The sequence below is a fragment of the Acromyrmex echinatior genome, chromosome 11 (genome assembly GCF_024713525.1).
Source record: "Acromyrmex echinatior isolate Ae372 chromosome 11, ASM2471352v2, whole genome shotgun sequence".
In the NCBI taxonomy this organism is placed as follows: Eukaryota; Metazoa; Arthropoda; class Insecta; order Hymenoptera; family Formicidae; genus Acromyrmex; species Acromyrmex echinatior.
Genome location: NC_141862.1, coordinates 7,270,044 through 7,291,735, shown reverse-complemented (window position 1 = coordinate 7,291,735; position 21,692 = coordinate 7,270,044). Strand labels below are relative to the sequence as shown.

At 41.3% G+C, this 21,692-nt stretch overlaps 1 protein-coding gene across 13 annotated transcripts in view; it reads right to left on the bottom strand.

Annotated features, from left to right (window-relative positions):
• Tet (tet methylcytosine dioxygenase-like) overlaps positions 1-21,692 on the bottom strand; it is a 64,760-nt gene that overhangs the window by 8,797 nt on the left and 34,271 nt on the right. For 11 of the 13 annotated variants that reach the window (XM_087411004.1, XM_087411005.1, XM_087411006.1 and 8 more), the window contains 9 exons: positions 18,258-18,332; positions 9,611-9,841; positions 4,816-5,053; positions 4,324-4,559; positions 1,621-4,147; positions 1,162-1,337; positions 683-1,036; positions 383-610; positions 107-261 (listed from right to left, as the gene is read on the bottom strand). In XM_087411004.1, the coding sequence (XP_087267130.1) occupies positions 107-261; positions 383-610; positions 683-1,036; positions 1,162-1,337; positions 1,621-4,147; positions 4,324-4,559; positions 4,816-5,053; positions 9,611-9,841; positions 18,258-18,332 (4,220 nt within the window). Of the gene's footprint in view, positions 1-106; positions 262-382; positions 611-682; positions 1,037-1,161; positions 1,338-1,620; positions 4,148-4,323; positions 4,560-4,815; positions 5,054-9,610; positions 9,842-10,906; positions 13,943-18,257; positions 18,333-21,692 lie in introns of those variants that run through there. The other 2 variants (XM_011055723.2, XM_087411009.1) reach the window with 2 other exon arrangements.

Here is a 21,692-nt window from a genome sequence, read left to right as displayed (position 1 = left end):
CGTGTAGCATTTTCCCTTCTTTTCACGTCTACAGTCATAACTATCAATAATTATGTGAAACAATTTTTTTATATAGATTATTTTTAAATACTTAAAAGATACTAACTTAGATAAAAATTCAAGTGCACCGGAGCGAACCTTCTTCTCTTGACCTTCCTTGGAACCAAATTCGTCTGTGTCATCCATTATGTAAAGAGGTAGCACATGTAACTGTTCGTCTTCGGGTTTTGATAATGTTCGATGTTTTGTTAGAGTAACTACCTGATAAACGTAATAAAAAATGTTATAATACTTATAAAAAAACAATTTCATTTTTTCTAGATACTATAGAGAAAACAATAATATTACATCGCGAATCGAATTAAATATAAAATTCACGCACCACGGTACATCCATTATTCATGTTGTGTAAATCCCGATGGGAGTGTGCACAGAAATCAATGCAAGCCGTAACACCAGAAAAAGGTCGACCTGGTTTAAATCCTAAACGACATTCGCTCGCTTCCCGCTCGAATTGAGTTTGATTATTAAAAGCCTCTGGCGCAAGACTAAGATACAAAGGTGACAAAAGCGTCGCCAGAACATGCATTCTCTCTTCAACTTCTTGTTCCTGCGAAACAATTCTTTTGTTACAATATGCAACTGTTTTTTTAGTCATTTTGATTATCTTCAAGATATTTACCTCCGATCGTACAGACAATCGAAATTTGCGGACGGTTTTACTTCTGGCATATTTGCAGCCGTTATAGTACATTGACCAGGAGCAACCAAAAGAAAAGCTGGCGCCGCATGTGTCAGGATCGAGTCCTTGGCATGCACACGTTCGCGGTTCGTTGGTACCGCACCGTCTGGTGGTTGGAAGACCGAATCGATTGAGTTTGTGACTTAAGAGAGTATAGATACGATCCGCTTCGTGAGTCGGTACTCCTTCCCAGGCAACCATAGCTACAACGATCCAGGCGGTTGGACACTTATGACCTTGACGATGTTTTACCACGGTTAAGATTTTCTCATCAATGCCGGATCGTCGAATGATCTAATAAATTTATTAATGCTACAATTTCGCGTAAGGAGAAAAACAGACGCTGTTGCTACAAATATGTTTCTTTATAATAATTACTAATACAGTAATTTCACAATTGTTTTCAGAAAATGCCTTACCCACTTGGCCATTGGACATCCTTGCGTGGTTTTGCCCTCTTTGCCAGTATAGACGACCTTTTCGAATCTTATCGCGTCGCCCTTAAGGCCAGTTCTTCGTTCGAGATCATTCCGAAGATCAGGCAGACTTGCAGCCGCTCCGAGGTGAGTGTAGTACGAACCGGGCTCTGGCGGACCTTGTGGTTGAACCACATTTTATTTACGAGCGGCTGACACGTAAACGAAAGGAAGTAACGGAAGCGGAAACATTTATGCCGTGCACATAGTAGATACGACCTTGCGAATAGGGTTACGTTAGGTACACACATTCTCCTCCGGATTTCAGGATGCATAACCGGTTGGTGTTATTGGTAATAAAATGTATATTAGTATGTTTATTAACTTTCTTCCATGTGTTCTTTCGTGGTTAGTGTGCTTTTTCAATGTTAGTGTAGTACGGAATACGTAATTGTAACTCACATTTATCGGCGGGGAAGCAGTTGCAGTCCGGTACTTCGGTCCTGACATTGTTCTTCAATTTGTCCAAGTGATCTTGCAACTTTGTCGTCACAGTCGTCGTAGTTGGAGTATGCGGACTATGTGGTCCTTCATTTTTTAATTCAGCTTTTTCCATGGAATCGTCTAGTATTTCATCCTTGGTTTGGAGACCCTGACAACAGCCGTCTCTTAGGTGTTCAGGAGTCGGCTGTTCGGTCCCGCCTCTTCGACAGCACCACGAACCGGTACCCGGCGACACCTTTGCGGGTCCACCATCGCCGCGAAACTTATAATCTCGAGTAATCTCTTGATTCTCTTCGTTCTCGATTATGTTGGATGTATCATGGGATACGTGGACATAATTATGTTCTTCGATGTTCTCCTGTTTAATTAATCGGTTAGAATCGCATTTATCTTGGAAAGATATATTCCGATCAGCAGCGTTTGTCGTCTTCAAAAAATCCAGATTATCGCTTTTTATTCCATCATTTTTGGATATCTTCTGGGACTTCTCGAAAGACGTATCCTCAATTTGATCCATGCACAATCTTTGTTGGAAAGACTTGTCGTCGATCTCTTGATCTTTATCATTTCTTCCTTCTGTATCCCAGGAATGTTGATCTTCGTCTTTGTCATATGATTGACTCTTATTTTCTGTAGTAAGCTTCATAAAATTTTCGAAAACTGTCATTCCATTTTCTGGTAATGCGGAATTATCTTTATTATCAATATCGTTATTATTGTGATTATGTTCTCCTTCCGTCCATTCCCATAAGCCACCACCGTCGGGCAAATTTTCTACCCGAGGGTGGTGGCTATGCAATAAAAAATTACCGGTCAAGTTTTCATTAGATTGCGTCATCGAAATAATATTTGATTGATTGATAAAATGATCCGTGCGTTTTTCTTGCATCTTCTCGTTGCTTTCATGTGCATCGCGTATTTGATCGTCCGTTGGATATTCCGAAGAAGATCCATTATTGGTATTAGTATGTTGTGATTGCATCTGATGGTGTTGATGGGTTTGCTGTTGTTGCTGTATTTGCTGCTGCTGTTGTTGCTGCTGCTGCTGTTGTTGTTGTTGTTGTTGTTGTTGTTGTTGTTGCTGCTGCTGCTGCTGCTGCTTATTCAAAATCATCGATTTCAATCGGCTATTAAGATTTACTCGATTGGATTGAGCATAAACATGGCTTTCCGAATTATCTTGATTTTCCGGAAATCCGTTCGGTTTACTAGTATCTACTGTTGTTTGTTGTTGCCATGCAATTCTCTCTCCTGAGTTTTGCATGTCTTGCTTTGTCGTCTGTTGTCCCCAAGTCGGTTGAGTTTCCGATACAGAACTTACAGGCGACCAAGACATTTGACTGTCCAGTTTATTTTCTTGTGACAGCTGATTTTGCCATTGATGACTCGGAGTCCGTCTAGGACTGGGCTGCGAATCTTGCCATTGTTGCTGTGGCTGTTGACTATTATCACTTTTTATGCTATTTGGTGACCAATTCGGTTGACTAGTCGGCGTGTCAGGCCACGATATTTGATTGGACGGTGTGAGTCTGGGATTCTGCTCCACCTTGGTCTGCTGCGGCCACTGCTGTTGTTGCATCTGCTGTCCGGAAGGCGTCAATCTCGGATTCTGTTGAGATCCTTGCATTTCCGGACTATTTTGCTGCCAGCTACGTTGGCCAGATGGCGTCATCCTCGCATTTTGTTGAGCATTACTGTGTTGGTGGTCTGACAGTTTCGGAGAGTGCTGCAGCCAGGTCTGATGTTGAGACGGTTGCTGATTGGATGGCGTCAACCGTGAGTTTTGTGGATCCCTTAGCTTTGGACTCTGTTGCGACCAGTTTCCCTGAGTTTGTTGTTGCTGGTTGTCGGCGTTTTCGGACCACGATTGTGGCGTTTGAGGTTCCTTCACGCTTCCAGTCTCCCAGCTCATGTGACTCGCTGGTCTTGGCAGTTCCTGTGATTGTATTTGAGTAGTTTGTTGCTGTTCCACCTGAGACTTCATGTTGCCTTGCATATTTTGTTGCTGTTGGTGTGGAGGTTTCTGTGACTGTTGCATCGCTCTTTCCTGCCAATTCATGTTGCTGTTGACACTACTGCTCATTTTTCCACTTGTGTCTGACCATACATGCTGTTGATTATTGTCGATCACCGATTGTTGTTGCATTTGTGTTTGTTGATGTTGTTGCTGCGAAACCATTTGCCATTGATTCTGCGTTGATTGTTGACCCATTTCCACATAGCCTGGATACCCGTTAGAGTTGTGTAAACTCTGTGGGTCCGGTTGAAGTGGATACCCAGGCATCTCGTTTCCCGACACGTTAGTAGCGGCGATCGTCGCAAATCCCTTTACTTGAGTATCCGCGGCAGTTTGTTGCTGCTGCTGCTGTTGCTGCTGCTGCGATGGCTGCTGCGGACCTCCTTGTGGTTGTTGCTGACTGTCCATATGCACTGAGCTGCTGCGACTCGTCGGAGTTGTCGACGGAGGCGGCGCCATTGTCACGTCCTGCAAGAAGCCCCGTTTTGCGGTGTGTAGCGTTCGTTGCAAATGCTTCATATGATTCTTTAGAATGGCTATCGAAATAGGGACAAATACGAGAAAATTGTGAGAAATGGATCCGCGCGAATTAAAAAACATAAGTGAAAATTGGAGCTACATATTTATTAATCAAAAACACTTACTTGTTGTTGATAGCCATTTACATAGTCTTGTCGCTCGTAAGCAACTGATTGATTAGTGGTAGCCGAGGGATCTACAAATTGTCCATTCAACTGCCTCTGAGGTGTCGAAACCACTGCCTGTCCTCCGACAGGGGTCAACGGTGAAGGTTGCCCCGTGATGGTGTACTGTCCCGTCGTTCCAGCTCGTTGAAACGCAGATTGGTCCGTCGTTATAAATGTTTGTTGCTGATACGGAACTATAATATTAAAATTAATACGTTGATATAGACACGCGATCTTACATGACATGACATAAAGATGGTCATGTCTCTCATGAAAAACATTCAGTATATACGGTAGTTTAAAAAAACAGAAATTATTTCGGACAACTTTAACTTATTCCTTTTCTAGAGTGATACAATGATTACCGAAAAACTATATAATAAATGTCCTTGTTATTTCGCAAGCATTGTCTGTTTCGTATTGCTATTATTTCGTTTGAGTTTCATTCACCTGCTTGAGGATGATAAGGTGTTGCGCCTCCATACTGAGGATGATACCTCAACTCTTCGAGTTGATTTGGTGCGGGAATCTGCTGAATGAATTGCTGAGGTGGCCACGGTGCTGGTGATGTTTCGACCGCTACTGTGCCAACTGGTCCGACTCCCTGATGCCAAACCGTATTTCCAAATCCAGCTGTGGGACGGAAACCGGCGCCGGAATCACCGTAAAACGGCATTACTCCGGGTGACTGCGCATAAAGAGAATGGACGAATCGTCGTTTAATTTAACGTCGTTTTCTTCAGACCGTGAAATTCTTTGTTAACGTATCGAGAATTGAGGATTAAAATTTGAATGGGGAATTTATATTAGAGGTGGCATTTTTACCTTGCGCTTTGTTTCACTCATCTATAAATGTAATTCTGGCACATATATAGTTTTGTAAAACTATTTTATAATGTAATAAACAACGATAACGGCAATAGCTGGAGATAAAATAACGTGCCACGTGTTTAAAAATGGAGCTGTGCGAATTCACTTTCGTTTATTTCCATTCGCCCGACTATTCTCTCGGCTTTGTCTGTCCCGCGTTTTCTCAACGAAATAGAGCGAGAGAACAGCGCGCGCGCGCGCACGCGCAAGAGAGAGAGAGAGAGAGAGAGAGAGCTCGGCGAGCTGGGATGGAACGACGGAGACGGCATCGAAGGGAAAAAAAGGACGTATGGAGGCACAGCGAGGTAGAGAAGGAATCGTCCGCAACGATGCGAGTCGAAGGAGAAGAAAGAGCCGGCAACCTCGCAGCCAGACTGTAAAACTTTGTGCAAAACGAGAGTCAGAACGATTGGTTCGTTCGTTCGTTTACCGCAGTCGATCTTTTGTCATCCATTCACAGCGGTTTGCCCCATAAATAACTAACGAGTGACACATCCTAGTCTTTAGAAACGAGACCGAGATGAACATTCAAACTTCGAACAGCAAAGCAAATTCGTTTTTAGATCTTTAGGTAGTCGGGAGGAAATCGTATTTGCTTAATCATTCTAAATTGATGCTTAGCTATCGAGTTTCCGTATGAGCAACCTCCGTTAAGCGATTACACACGTGGCTCCAAAATCCAAAAGCGCTGATAAAGCACATCGCGCTCGCAAATAGATAAGAGGCTTAGATCCTGCGTTTGTCCATGCACTTATATGCATGCGATAGAAAGCAATTGTTAATGTCAGAAAGAAGCAAGTGTGAACCCTTTCTGTCCATTTAACGCGTTATCGCATATGAGCTATTGAATCAAACGGCTCGTGCCGAACGTTCGATCTCACCGAGAGTCGTTTATCTCAAAGCTTGGGGGAGTCGACCCCCTCCCCCCCCCTCTCTCTGTCTGTCTTTCTCTCTGTCTCTCTGAGAACCCTCATAGTGACCGTGAATCGGTGTTTGTGGTCGAGGCTGATAGCGTCAAAGAGCTGGGCGTTTCGCCAAGCGTGGCACGGGATACCTTCGGTATCATCCTCCTTCTCTTCCATCTTACGCGCACATTGCACACGCACGCGCGCCCTGTCTCTCCCTCAGGGAGAAAATCCTTCCGTTCTCGTGGCATCGTGACCTAGGGCAACCTAAGACCCTGGCGTGATAAAACGGAACGTTTTGTGACAGCACCCAAACATGACCCTCGGGAGCCAAGTTGCCCTTCCGGCGGATATTCACGGGAGAGTTTGTCGACCCCGGCCGCTCTTCACTTGGCTCTTCACCCACTCCCCCCCGTTTTCTCGATCTTACCACCGTGGGTGAGTTCAACCGCGTTTACACAGTCACTGTAAATCGATGCAACGCGACGCGTGCCTGGATCTCAAAGAGGGAATTTTCAACCGCGGGAGAAATGGAGGAGGGAAACAGGTGTATCCTCTCGCTTTCTGCGAACGTTCGCGTGCGGCTAAACCGCATGTACGTGGCAACGGGAACGCAATTCGCAATTTGCGCACCGCCAACGATCAGACGGCGGCATTTCGCGGTTTCGGTTTATTGCATAATTGGACGCTCCGACGAGTACGACCCCGCCGTAACGTTGATTCCTTTATCGCCGCGGCATTAGCAATTATCGTGCCGCGTGCGACACCGAATGTGTTTGCCGCAGTCGGATATAGCCGCGTTTAAACGTGCGAAATGCACAATTAACGCCGAGCGTAGACATCAATGAGAACGCTCCCGCGTTTAAATGCAACGCAGAAAGGGAGCGACACGCCAACAGATTATATTTTGTAACCGTATGACGTATATCGTATTTCGCGAATGTACAAGTTTATTACCTCTGGAAGTGATATCGATATTGCAACAATAAAGCTAACGATAAAGATAACAAATTGGACGTTTATACATACGCACGCATTTTACGCAAATGTTGAACGCTACACGAAATATATCGAAATATTATGCAAATTAAGATGACCGCGGCTGCGTGTGGCAAACGTTCCGATTAATTGACAATTTGAATTCGGGTGAATTAATAGCATTGATTATATGATGTATCTTGGGATTGTATGATGCAGTTGCGACTTTCGGTTCGATTTTTTAATTGAAGATGTAATTGATGATTCGTAATTTTAACTGAACCTTTTCTTCGGCTCCTCGCTGGCAACGAGTCACCAGATGTACATAATTAATTGTATAGCTCGTCTAAAATATTTATGTGAATCATTTTTTGAAATATTGTATTAAAATATTTCACAAAAATATTTTAGAAGTATTATACAAATATTCTAAGAAAAAGAATACTTTTAAAAACTCGAACTTTCCGGACATATTTATATTTTAGAAAAATTTCATGTAAAATTTCTGAAATGTTTCGAAATCCTGTAATGAAATAGTTTGCAAATATTTCTAAAATATATCATGTTGGTACGTTCTACCGCTTAAGTTTTTTTTTGTGTGCCATAGACTTCCTAGTCGACAATAATTTAAAACATCAATGTTACAATTTCACACTCAACAATATAATCGTTATGTAACACCGTGTGTGTCATATCTATATTCTTGACATTACTGCAATATTGAGGGGATAATTTGAGATTTTTGTCTGAAGAACGCTTAGTAAGTTCAATGTACACTGTGTGGAAGAATTAAAAGATTCGTTTCGATGAACAGAACGGTAAAAAAACGCGTTTCAATTGCAAGATTACGAATTTTTATCACCGGCGCAATACACGATATGCAGTATCCCTCTTAAGCTTGCGCCAGACTATGTGCGATTCGTAGTGATTCGTGCCCTTTGATTTCGACAAAACCACTTCACTGGCGCATTGGCACGAATGGTAAACGACGAATGCAAATTCGACAAATATATGTCCATTTGCACTATTTGCAAATCCCATACGAATAGCAAATTGCGAATTTCGTACTGCTTCGTATCACGAATCGTGCACAGTCTGGGACTAGTTTCATCCATATATCGATATGTAATTTATTTCATTAAAGAATACACACGTAGAGAATTTCACGTGTCACATAGACGAACGACCGACCATGTGGAGATGATTCATTTATCGTTCAAATTGCGCGTCCCAGCACCCGCGATTATTTCGAGGATGCGCAATCGTTCATTGTTACGGAAAAAAAAAAATGGTAAGAATTATTAATAATATTACGAAAAGTATCTTTCAACCGTAATATGAGTACATAACAAAAGTAGGAAATAAAGATTTTAAATGATCAACCTGGATTTTTAGTACTTAAATTCGATGTAAATTTATATACTACACTCTAAAATCTTTGGAGTAAAATTTAACTCTAAAGAGTGACAATTGAGTCAGTGTTGAAAAAGAGTGGCTCAATTGCCAATTTTTTTTTTTTTTTTTTTTTTTCAAAAAAGATGAGATTTTACTCTTTCGAGTTAAATTCCATTCTGGAAGATTTTAGAGAATCGAATCCACTCCTACAAACTGCGCGCCGAATTTAATTGTCAATCTTGAAACGCAATTCTAACAGAATTATTAAAACGTGTATTAAAAGAATCTCCATATAGGAATCGCGAGGACGGTCTATCCCGGCATACCTCGGCGTACCCCTGCGACGCGAGCGGCTACCCTTGCCGGCTTCTATCGTATCGTTACTTCTCTGCTCCACCTCTTGATACCGCTCGCTTTTCATCGCTTCTCTCTTTCTCTCCTTTCGTCCCCGGGATACGTCGTTCTCCTCTTCCCCTCTCTCTTTCTCTCTGTCTCCATCTCTTTCTATCTCTCTCCGTCTCTCTCGGTAGGTCGGTGGTTCCTGTTCCTGCGGGTATTGATTCGCGTTGGCGGCCGGTCACCGCCCCCGCACTCACTGTCTGCCGGTAGTCTACCCTTGCCCTCCATGTTACGCCGCTATTTCGGCAGTCGATTCCTTTGCAGTCATGGACCGTCGCGAGCAACGTCGCTTCGCGAACGTTAAAATTGCTTTTACATGTCCTAACCGGCCCAATTTCACCTTTATAAGGTGATCCTTGTAAAATCTCTTTACATAGACCGGTATTCTTAGTCCATTCTTATTTTAAGACCATCTTAAGTAATGTCTTAAGATGCTAATACTGTTCTCTGAATTGAATCATGACATCTTAAGATTACATTTAAGATAGTCTTAAATATAAGACTCAACTATGATAGCGCGGCCTAAGATTTCCAATCTTACTAGAATTTTCTTAAATCGGTGTCTTAGGTGCACATTTGGTTTTGAGTCTTTATCGCAATAGTATTTATTATATTATAATAAAAGAGAGAACGCGATGATGAGATTCATCATTATTCGTGTAATTGAAACAATTCTAATAGAGAGATTTAAAACTTACCATGGATACGACAGGTGGTGGCGGGTTGCCGTTTCTGAGGGCGCCCGTTTGTTGGTTCGCCGCGGGATTGAGATTGTCCTTGGTTTGCTGCATGGGATCAGGCTGGTGCAAAGATTGTTGCGTTTGTTGTTGGTGCTGTTGCTGTAAACCGCCAATACCACCCTGCGGGCTGCCGAGACCAGCTGGTGCGCTATCAGGTGTGCTAACCTGCCGTGCGATTTTCCGGTAATTCTGCAACAAACATTGTCGCATTTATTTTTACGTGTCTCGCACATAATAAGAAACTCGTGGAAAACTCTACAATTTGAAAAATTATTTTAGTGTATATTCTGAAATTAATTTACATTGGCACATAATTTGAATAATATATGTAAAATCTTGTGCAAATTTTTTTTCTCTATGCAAAAAAGACTTCTTGACTCTAAACGTAGGTTGATCGAATTTATGATTGAATTTATGACTGAAATCAATAGCATGGAAACGATGAGTCACGAAGGGTCTTGAGAAAATTAGACTCAAATCGTAGGAAGAAAGGATGGTACTAAAGCCAGCTATACGGCAGTGGTGACCCTAATGCTAAAAATAACGACACCGCTTAAGTAGGCCGAGGCGGCTGAAATGGTTTCCATAGTTCAACAAGCATCGTCAACTAAGCTGATCATCATTTCCCTACAAATGTCTCCTTTCACACCTCCTTTCGAATTTGACTCGCCATGACGTAGTCGGATTTTTCAAAGCTTGATTTGTCAAGCATCAAAAATGCCTTTGCATTTCGATATACGACGTATTAAATATGTATTATATTATGTATCGATTTATAAATAGATAGGGGCCAAGTGGGACCTACGCTGAGCTCGCAAGGAGAGCTTCTTTCCCTTACGGAACATTTGTCACCCAGTGAGTTGCTTGAATCAGCATTTCGAAATTTCCATTCATATATGCCACATTATGTGAAAAATAAAATATTAAAATACTATTCTTTTCATCTATAACAGAACAAATTCCGAACGTTGAACGATCAACGGCGATTCTAAAGATGTAATGTATAATCACGACCGTAAGTCTTTTTATAAAAAATTTCCCACATTGTAGATCTAAAGAGATCCATTTTTTCATAAAAACAAATAAAAGAAGAAAAAGGAAAGAAGGAAACGGAAAAAGCCTTTAAAAAGCTGCCGCTTTTATGCCTCATGCACGTTGGGTCAATAAACCTTTATTGAATATGTCCAAAAGGGAATGATGGTTTCATTGAAATGTCAGTCATCGATTAGTAAGATGTAAGACAAGACGACTGACCTTTTTCAGAGAGACGGTTCGGATTAGCTGGTACTCTCTCATCGTCTACTTATTTTAGATCTTGTTACGATTCACCTTCTCATACAGATGTGGGCGAATAGCCAATTATCCAGGATCATCCGCGCGTAGAGTTTTCAAGATTCAGAGAAAGACAGGAGAGAACTCAGTTCCCGCTGCAGTTCTTCGCTTCATTTTCGATTAATGTTACTATATTCGAAACATTATATAGAAATATTTCACGATAAGTTGGAAAATACCCCTCCCTAAAGCTTTTAGAGTGAACTGTCACTCCAAAAGTGAAGAATAAAATCTTATTTATCAAGATTATAAAAACTGAATAATTTTGTTTTCAAGATTGGCCCAGTTTTTCACTCTTTAGAGTGAGATTTCCACTCGAAAGAATTTAGAGAGAGCAATATCGAGCATCGTTAACGTTTGTCCTCATATTGAGGACTCATCGACAGTGATATTTTCATTACCAATGATAATCGAGTCGAGATTAGCGCAAATGTTGACAGATTTGGATTGCCAATTACTACGAAGCTCGTATTCCACACAGAGCAGAGAGCTCTGGAAATAATCGGGCATGAAGCTCTGTGTCAAACCACGTGGCTGGCGCGTGGGCATTGACCGACCGCCACCAACCGATTTCAACGTCAACGTCGGCCATTCCACTCGTGGTGATTCACATTTTGTTGACTTAAGCCAAATGAAAGTATAAGTACATACGATACTATCGCTTCGTTGCGCTCCTTATTTTTCCTTCATACATTCTGTGCAACGCGACACGACTTTCGACACCAATTTATTTTAGAAAGAAATATTAATATACACGAAGTAATACGTGAAGAAATAGTTTCTTTTTATCAAGAATAGAGATTCGAAATTTAGAGTGTAAAATTCCGTGTGGATGATCTCTCATTTATTAAATTATCACCCTAGTAGAAGTTTTTGCAATTTAGTTACTTGTTACGCCTCTAACAAGTCAGTGGATATTTTATTCTTTCCCGAGCGTCTCATACGAGTAGCTTCACTCAATCGATCGCATTACTCGCAGGTCAACGCGTATATTTTTCTCCGTTATAGATCACCTTGATCGTCGTCTGGTTTCTGCGCGCGAGTGCGAGCGCGCGCAGTGATGGAACAGCAAAAAGTTAATAAACGAGCGGAATTCGTGACGTTTCGTCGGACCGCCGATAGTGGCGGAGGACACGTCGTTTGACCTAAATTCCGCGAACACGATAGACGAATGCCGACTTGCGTAACCGGCAGAGCACAATTCGCGAAGTCGAGTTTCGCGCTCACCGTTGATCCTTGAAGCGCAAGGGCCGCGTTTTTGTTTTGTAATCCGACGTGTTAGAATTGTAACACATCTCTACAGCAGCGAATCGTTATGATAATTTATGCGAAAATTGAATTGCGGTCTATTAAAGAATACAATAAAATGAAAGGCCGATTCTTGCAAAGCAATAAGTAATAAAGATTATGAGATCATCAGATGATGAATATGTAAGACTGTTATAAATGTAATGTATATACTTAAAAATATGGTTTCGACCGGAGTCTTCTTATTATTAGTCAAGAGCAAATGGTTATAACATCGCGTAAAAATTTGTAAATAAAAATCAATACGAATAAAAACGATTGCAGGACAAATAGAATATATTGTGTTCTATTTTGTCCTAATCATTCTTATTTATATTAATTTGTATATTTATTGAAAAAAAAAAATTATTTTAAGCAATATGTTACAACTCTTTGCTCTTGGCTGATAAAGAAACTTACATTAGTATAATAAAAAAATAATACATTATTGTTCTATTTTAAGAGCGAATACATTAAATTTATAACTGGCTCTTATATTTCTTTCTATTGTATTAAATCAACTTCGACAACAATCGATAACGTAATCTAAGCCTGCAGCTTTGTATAAAGTTAATTTAGAGAGAGCGTTACGTACAGGCTAAATCAATTAAGCGACCAAGTTTTGTTTCGAATCCGATTGCAATTTTGTAAAGATTTATATAACAGAGTTACGCGTGACATTGAATAGAAAAAAATATGAGCTATCGCTTAATATCACATTCACATATACAAGTAGCTCGAGGCTCGAGGCTTTTTATGAATCATTCGGTTTCTTTTTCTTTGTACACGTCGTGAAGGAATCGTATTGCGACATCGTAATCCATCGCTATCGCTTCGAGTCTCTGAAGCACTCCAAAAATATAAATATGACTGCAGACCGATGACGAAATATCAAATCGTCAGATATTTCTCATATTCTCCATTCTGTTTTTGCCGATTTCTCAATTCATTTAATCTATTTAATGTAAATATAGACGGTGTAAAAATACGATTCATCGAGTTTTGCCGAGCCGGCCGGTCGAAGAGAAGCGGGAGTTGTTGCGCTCGTGGAGAGGTGCGCTCCAAACACGTGCCAATTGCGCACTGTCGAGTGCCAAGAGATGAATTAAAAAGGTAATATTTCGTCGTGCAATCTCGAATAAAAAGGAGAGAGAAAGGGGGAGACTCACTTTTTCGCGACAACGTTCGTTTACGGGGCAATGCTTCGCGCGTTGAAACACACTCGATCTTCTCCTCGAAAATCTTGCCTGGAAGCACTTGAGAAACACAGAATGGGATCACTCCGTAACCGACTCCAGTACGAGCCAAGTTACGTATGTATGTACATATGTCGTACCCTACGTTTATTCTTCGCGCGCGCACCGTGTGACTCCTCTCTCTCTCTCTCTCTCTCTCTCTCTCTCTCTCTCTCTCTCTCTCTCTCTCTCTCTCTCTCTCTCTCTCTCGATTTATCGGCAGCGACACCCACACCAGCGAGGTAAGAAACCCGTGCCAGAAACTGCTGAGAAACTGCTTCCCACCGGAGAGGATTCGCGCCGAATACAACCCTGAGTGCGCTCGAACTTGTTCAACTAACCGATCGAATCGATCGCTCTCACACTCACGAGAGAGATCACTCTGGTCGCGGAGCGATCCGCCGAATAACTCCCATGAGACGCCTCTCCCTTTTCCTCCGGTACCTCCTCCCCTCCCTCCCTCCTCCCTCTCCCCCCCGCCCGCCCAACGCCGCTCCTCGTCCCTCTTGCTCGCATCCCTTCTCCCCGTTCTCTCTTTCTTGCCTCTTCCTCTTCCTCTCGTGCCTCTTCGCGCTCGCCGACTGCGTTCCCACCTTTCTACGCTCCCTCTTCGTCCCCCCCCCCCCTCCCCCACCAACCCCGTCTCTCTCTCTCTCTCTCTTTCTCTCCCACTCAGAGAGCACGAGCGCGCAATCGCACGTGTGGGTGTGCGCGGTCGTGCCTCGTTGTTTCTCTCCCACGACTCGCTTCCCCTTATCTCCCCACTGGGGGCCTCCGCGTCGCGCGTTATCGCGGCGCGATATCGCGAATTCCTGCGTCTCCTCGCGACGCGCCGATTTCTGCCATGACGGTACGATCGGAAGTATGACCAAGGAAGGTCCAATCAAGGAGTATCCCTGTAGAATACACAACATCCATATTTTTTCCAGCGAGACACGATTTTTTTCTGACGTCAAATCTTCGACGATATACCGAAGAAAAATTGAAGTGGAAGAATTGGATTGTAAAATTGGTCAGGGGATGATTACGTTTGACTGCCTCTCGTAATTATATCTGAGGATTCAAGAGTGATCAGTCGAACTCCTGACCGCTACATTGATCGCTTCTTCCACCTCGACATCTTCGAACGTGTAAACAAGCTTCGGCGGTCTACCTCTCCATCATGAAACAACGACACGACGCCGTTTCTTCCATGTAGAACAGCTCGCTTCGCTCGGAAACGCTCGTGCACGCTCGTGTCGATTTTACATGACCCCCCGCTCTTCTTCGTGTCCTTCCATTCCCTCTTTTTCTGTACTTTTGTTTTTCTACGGCTCTTAGTCTGGCGTTTTCAACTGTCTGGCGTTCCTAGCTAACTAAGTGTATTCAACTGTATCCAATATTTCTTCGGTATTCAAAAAAAGAGGAAATAAAGCGCCATCGATTTAGTAATAAATCAGGATGACTTTTAGTTATGGTTTTAGATTTAGCTGAAAAACGAGTAAATAAATTCAAATAGAATTATTTAACCACTATAAAGATTCAGCTTGAAGTTTGAGGCCTTTATTTCTAATTTGTGTATTCACATTATGATTAAAAAAAAAAAATACTATAAAGCTTATATGCCATATTCTTAACATCGACATTAAATCAAGTCTTGTTTATATATAATATATATTATATATATTATATATATTATATATATTATATCGCACTTTATACATTTCATCTGTTAAAAACGATTATCGACCTTAGTCCATCATTGTTTATTGTTTTCACATAACACAAGAGTCTTTTTATTTAAAAAATACCATATTTAATATTGTCAAATAATATTTGTTGGCTTAAAATCTTATTACGTCGCTTCTTAATCCTCCCGAGTTGAGATGCATCCCTCCCATAAGTTTTCTCACAATGTTGGAAGATTAAACTACACCTAACTACTCAAACTATGCTATATTTCAACAATATTATATTACGTGTATACCTACATTATATTGTATATTATAGGTCTGACAATTTTAACGGCATTATTTACGAGCGTAGGTAGATTAAACTTTCCATAATAGCTACGCGTCTCGTAATAATAATAAGAGGGGAAAAAATATCGGAGTATTATACGAGAAAAACACGCTTCAGGTATTGGCGGGACGACGTCGTGCTCCAACAGTGAAGTCGCGGAGAAGAAAGGAAAAACAAAACTTGCGTCGCGAAATTGCTATGGCTCTCCATAGGTAGACGATGGGAGCAATAGAGGGGCCGACGTTGGCGTTGGTGTTAGTGTTGGTATCGCCGCCACCACCGCCGTTCGCCGTTCGCCGTCGCCGTCGCCGTCGCCGTCGCCGTCGCCGTCGTCAACGGCAGCGGCGGCGAACGGCGACGGCGACGGCGGCGGCGACGACGACGACGACGACGACGACGACGACGACGACGACGACGACGACGGCGATAGAGAGGGGATGGTTCACCAACACATCATTGTAACTGGAGGTGGCTGATACGACAGAGGGGGTAAAACTCGGCCGGTAGTGGGGCAAGAGAATACCTGCCGCCCGCGCCGTCAAGAGAAATGTTTATGTATCGGAAGGAACGAAAAGCGCTCGCGCGTTCTAGCGAGGACATTAAGCATGGATAGAGTCGAGTTAATAATATATAATTCTTTAGTTCTTTTTTTTTTTTTTTAGAATTGCTCGCAAAATGGCTATCCGAGCGCTCTTTTGTATTTGAAATTTAAAAACGATCGAAATCGCCGTTCGAAGATGTAAGGTTTGATCTAAGAGTTATTATATAAAAAGATGAATTCGCCCGTTCGATGCCTTTTACGTAATTCGAAAAAGAAAGAAGACAGATGTTTCAATCAATTTCAATTGCTAACGGATAATCGATCCGACCGAGGAACTCGTCCCTCCGCAGGCGTCGTTAAGAGGACCGACGCGGATAGAGAATAGAGATGCCCTGAAAGAGGTCAAAAGGGCCGGCATGGCAACGCGCTCAGCAACAAGTTGCAGGGACGTTAATAAACGAGTCCTCGAAAGACCGTCTCACGGATTTACCCTTAAACCTTCCTCAGCTCGCTGATCTCTGCCAGCCAAGGATTTTCTTCGTCTTATTACTATATTATACAGGACGCTATCACGTTTGTGTATCTCCTTCTCATTTTTTTAAGTTATATGCTTTTATATATACGCGTGTATGTTTTGTGCTGTACTGTTGCAATGCGATGATGATTCATTGAAAATAAATCTGAAGAGAAAACAGAAGGAACACGCGTTGAAGGAGGAAAAAGAAATGAGAGGCGCGTTTATTTGGGGTTTAGTGGATATATACAAGTGTTGGCCCTATCTTATTTTACCAGGGCGATTAAATATAGGAATGTGGAGCTATCTTATCCACACATGTTGACTGATTAGATAAGAAAAGGCCCCGTGGATCGCCGGGCCGATTTCTTCACGCTACTAAACCCAATGAATAACCAAATAAAAGGAAAATTCGAGAAAGAAACAAGACAATAGCAAATTACACCTCGTTCTCGCATTGGAAGGCGAGCTCAAGCGTGATCGAAGTGAAGACCTCATGTCAAGCAACTCGACTTTGAATTGTGATTCAGTTTGACAGTGTAATGATCAGAAGGTTAATCGTGTAACTTTTTCCCTCACGCGAAAATGCGAAAAGTGAAAATTGTTATGAATGTACACACACACACACACACACACACACACACACACACACACACACACATATATATATATATATGCAAAAAATTTTCACTTTTCACGTTCCCGTTTTAGGGAAAGTTACATGATTGATCCCTGTAGGCAACATCGAGTTGAACATTGACATCCTTGCCTCCGCGAAAAAATGAAAATGAAACGCTCCAAGGACGATGAAATAAAGTTGCTCGCGCCGTCATTTCGCCGCATGCGTGCTCAAGTCCTCACGGCAGCTTAAGGCACAAGCGGATTTTAAACATGGCGGTGCAGTAACGCGGACAGGCGCAACGTGCGTCGATCAATACCACCTTGCTTAATATCAGTTCTGAAACTCCGTACAGCCGGTACCGAGAGATAGCTGGCCTGCGTCATCGAAGTAGGGTTAAACACATTACGGCCCGGCATCTCAGGCAATTAAGAATATAGATTACTAGTCATCGATTTTCGGCGATCCATTTCGATAGACAATAAAACTAGTTATTTTTTTTCACCACGTCACGCAGTTCGCGCGCAATTAGCTTAAGTCTCCGAAAGTCTGACGGTCCATTGGATCCATTCAACTATAAATCTCTGTCAAAAACGTTAAACAATTCAATTTTCTTTGTTACATTTGCAAATTTGGATTATCCTTATTAAAATTTTTATACTTGATATTAGTTCTTTTTTATACAAGCTACGTCATCATTCTGGCTTCCAGAAATTAATTAGTACCCTCTAATTTAAATTAAATTACAGACCCAGCGTTAGTAACTATGTATATTACAGATTTTGGCGTCAGCTTCGGAGGGTTGATTTATCCTTGAATCTTTACGCTCTGCAGGAATATATCCAAGAATAAGTCAACGTGACGATAATACTCCCCGCGATTTATGTAGGGGATTTTGAAGTTAAAAGAATACAATAATTCTGTATAGAGAATTATTACATTCGTTATATATAAGTTATTATCCTATTTAAAATATATACGGTTCTATTGTTATCAGTCACGTCACGTGCCATTTATATTGTCAAGTTAAGAATTGAATTATGGAAAGTAGAGTTAAATCGAGATGCATTACTCACCCTCGTGGCGCCTTTGCCTCGTCCCCTCCCGCGTTCTCGGAACGCCCCTTCGCCGGTCTGCAGGTGGTACAGGTGCTGAAAACGAAAAGGGAGCTGTTAAACGCGTGGGTGGATTACAATTTATGGTCGGCGGGATCGCCGTTTATCGCCGCATCGCGTTCGGCTATCGTAAAATCAAGGCAACCGTATCGCCTCAATTGACCTCGTTAAGTTCAATAGAACCGGTAATAAAAGTATAACTTCCATGGCCGGAGCGTGTTAGATCAGATTCTGGACGCGCGGTGTATATAAAGTGTTTCCAACTATTCCAGGATAGAAAGGCACAGATGCACTGAATTCGGCTGACACAGATCGTTGACCTAATCTCGCCACTTATCCCCGTCAACGTTTCTTTTATTTTTTTCAATTCGATTTCTTTATCCTTTTCAAGTATTATTTGTATTAATAATACATTTTGTGCAAATAACGTTTCTGAAAAATTTAATTCATTATACTTTAATCATGTTTTGTATGTCACGTTGAGTGAAAATAAGTTAAAATAATGAAAACGCGACGTATATAAATACGAAGCTTTGTAATTATTTTTTTGCGATTGTTATGTAATATTATTGTTCAGAAGAAATGCAAAGCTTTTGGATATTTTTCCATTTTCAACATCCTATAAGATAGAGAAGATCTTCGTTCCGCGTCGATAACGTTACTGCTTTACCCACAAACTTTTTTTATAAATTGTGATAACAAAATTTGCAGAAAAATATATGTATATATGACATTTTCATGTTGCAATAAAAATCATGCAACTTCATAAAAAATTATTGTCCCTTCAATAATAAAAATATTTCATACGAATTATATAAAATACCTGCAGAAAACTGCATTATCTTCAGAAAGTTAGTGCTTACCGACATATGATAAGTTCCTTCGAGAACATATGGTAATTGCAAATAAACGCTTATCATCTTTATCGACGTAACGAAAAGATTTTCGAGTGATGAAAAAGAAAAAGAAAATTATTAGAAAGAATCATGCATACTAATTGCACGATTGCGTGATTAGTAGCTCATTAAATATCAAAAATAAAAATTGCGCAGATATATTTTCAGAATTGTTTTTGCAAAATAAATAATTGTGAAATTAAAATTTAGATAATGCAATAAATGCAAAAAATGTAATGTAAAAATTGAAATGTATACACAATATTTAAAATTAATTAAGCAGTAATTAAGTAATAAAACAAATAATTAATATAAGTAAAGTTAAGAAATTGCTGATCTAAGGTTCTTTTAGATAGCACAGGGATTGATGGGTTGTAAAAAACTTTTCAACATTTAGACATCGAACGCTTGAAGAAATAGCGAATTTGGTGTCTGGTACATTTCTAATTAGGAAACTGCAGAAACTTTCTCCTGCGAAATGGATATTTGTCCACAATTTATTTTCTAACGAAATCAATTAAGTTTGAAATAAATTAAGAAATTTATTATATCTTATTTACGGAAATTTTTAAACTTTAGAACGCAACTGATTAATTATCTAGATTAAAATCATAATTATTGCTTTTTTACTCATGTTTTTATTAATATGCAGTTCTACTCATTACATAATTATATACCGCCACTTTGCGCCATTTTGCAAAGAAGCAATGAAAACAGTTTATTAATATCTGACGACTTTTCCGCACTCAAAGAGGCAGGCGTAATCTGCTATGCGATGAGGTCAAGATTGGTTTGCGAGGGTGAGGGTGAGGGTGAGGGTGAGGGTGACGAGTGAACATTGTGATTCAAAGGCAGGCGCGGAAAAACGTCCCCTTTCGCGGCACAAGCACGTATACACATACACGTACACACGCGTGGGCGATTATGGTCTAATTCCCTTATATGCGCATTCCTAGCAACCTGACTGCCTTACCTACCAACCTACCTGCCTCTTCGTAAGGCAACGAGGAAAAAATGCTCGGGTGCATCATAAGCACACGCTCGAAAGATAGGGGCGGCGGAGGCCCTCCACGATTCCACCCCATCCCGCCTCTAGCGAAGAAAATCTATGTGTATATATCTGTGTTCCCTCTCGGGCCTTTTCTCCCGCCCGCGCGGCTTTCTCTCGTGCGGGAGGAAAACAGAGAGAACGCGAGAGAGAGAGAGAGAGAGAGAGAGAAAGAGAGGAGGAAGGAGGAGAGAAAGAGAGAGATGAGCAGGGTGAAAAGGAGGCAAGGCAAATGTCAATATCGACGATGCATCGTTGAGAGGGCGGGAATGAGAGCGTAATTAATCGTCGAAGCCAAGAAATCTTTTCCCTCTTTCTCTTCCTCGTTCGAACAATTCACCGGCGTCTTTCTCGCTCGCTTTTCTTTCGGTGTGCATCTCCATACGGAAAATCGCACACATATAGAGAAATCAGTAAGGAAAAGACAATTTAAGCCCTGACCTCTCATTTACTCCTCTAATCTTTCATTTGTCCCACTAATTCTCGTTGTTATAACAGAACAGGAGTTTCGAATGCCTCCATGGTTCGCAACGTAAACAGTCCTTTAAGAAACAGCCCTTATAAATTACGCTGCATCGAGAAAGCAAGGAGGCAGCCTGGTGGCAGCCGGTGCTTATATTTATTTAAGTTTCAACGACATCAAGCATTTGCCCCCAGAGAAAACGTTGTGAATGTCAGCCCGCTTCTTAGCGCGGCACACATCTGCTACGCGCATCTTCTGAAAATCACGAGACTCCCAATTTGCGGTAATTTAAAATAATAATAAATAATCGAAAGTATTATAGAAGCAACAATTCCATGATACTCCCCCCCTTCCCCCCCCCCCCAGCCATCTTCCAACCTTTCCAAATATCCGCAATGTATGCCTGTGGCGTTCTCCAGAAATTCGACGGCAGAGGAACAATACGATATGACGAAGCGTAGTAGCGTACATTTTCTCTTATCGGGAGCTGTGCATCTGCCAGTACGAGGAAACGTGTTTACGAAATATTTTAATTACCTTATCGTCAAATCGCCGCGATCTGGCAGCTGCCGGTCGAAACGCGTGCTTCTAATTGCCGAGCTAGATGGTAGACGGACTTATAGTGCCTGGTTCCTTATTTTACGGGACGAGGATGTATTACACGAAGTGTCACGTACTTGTGCAAACGTTCATTCATGCAATCGTAGAAATATTTTATTGAAGATCTTGGATTAATTTTTCTCCCTCGTGCTCCGCGATGTGACTTAAAATGGCATCTGCAGTGTCACACGCGATGATCCTTTTGATACTGTATAGTGTTCGAAATTTAAAAGCGGCATCTCTAGAAAATGCGCAATAAAAATTATCGAGAAAACTTTAAATATACGATAAAGAAAGTCAAGAACGGTCAAATTTGGATGTTTTCAAAAAATACGTTATATAATCTTATATTAAATTAATTTATTTCAGATATTTCAGATAAATTTGAC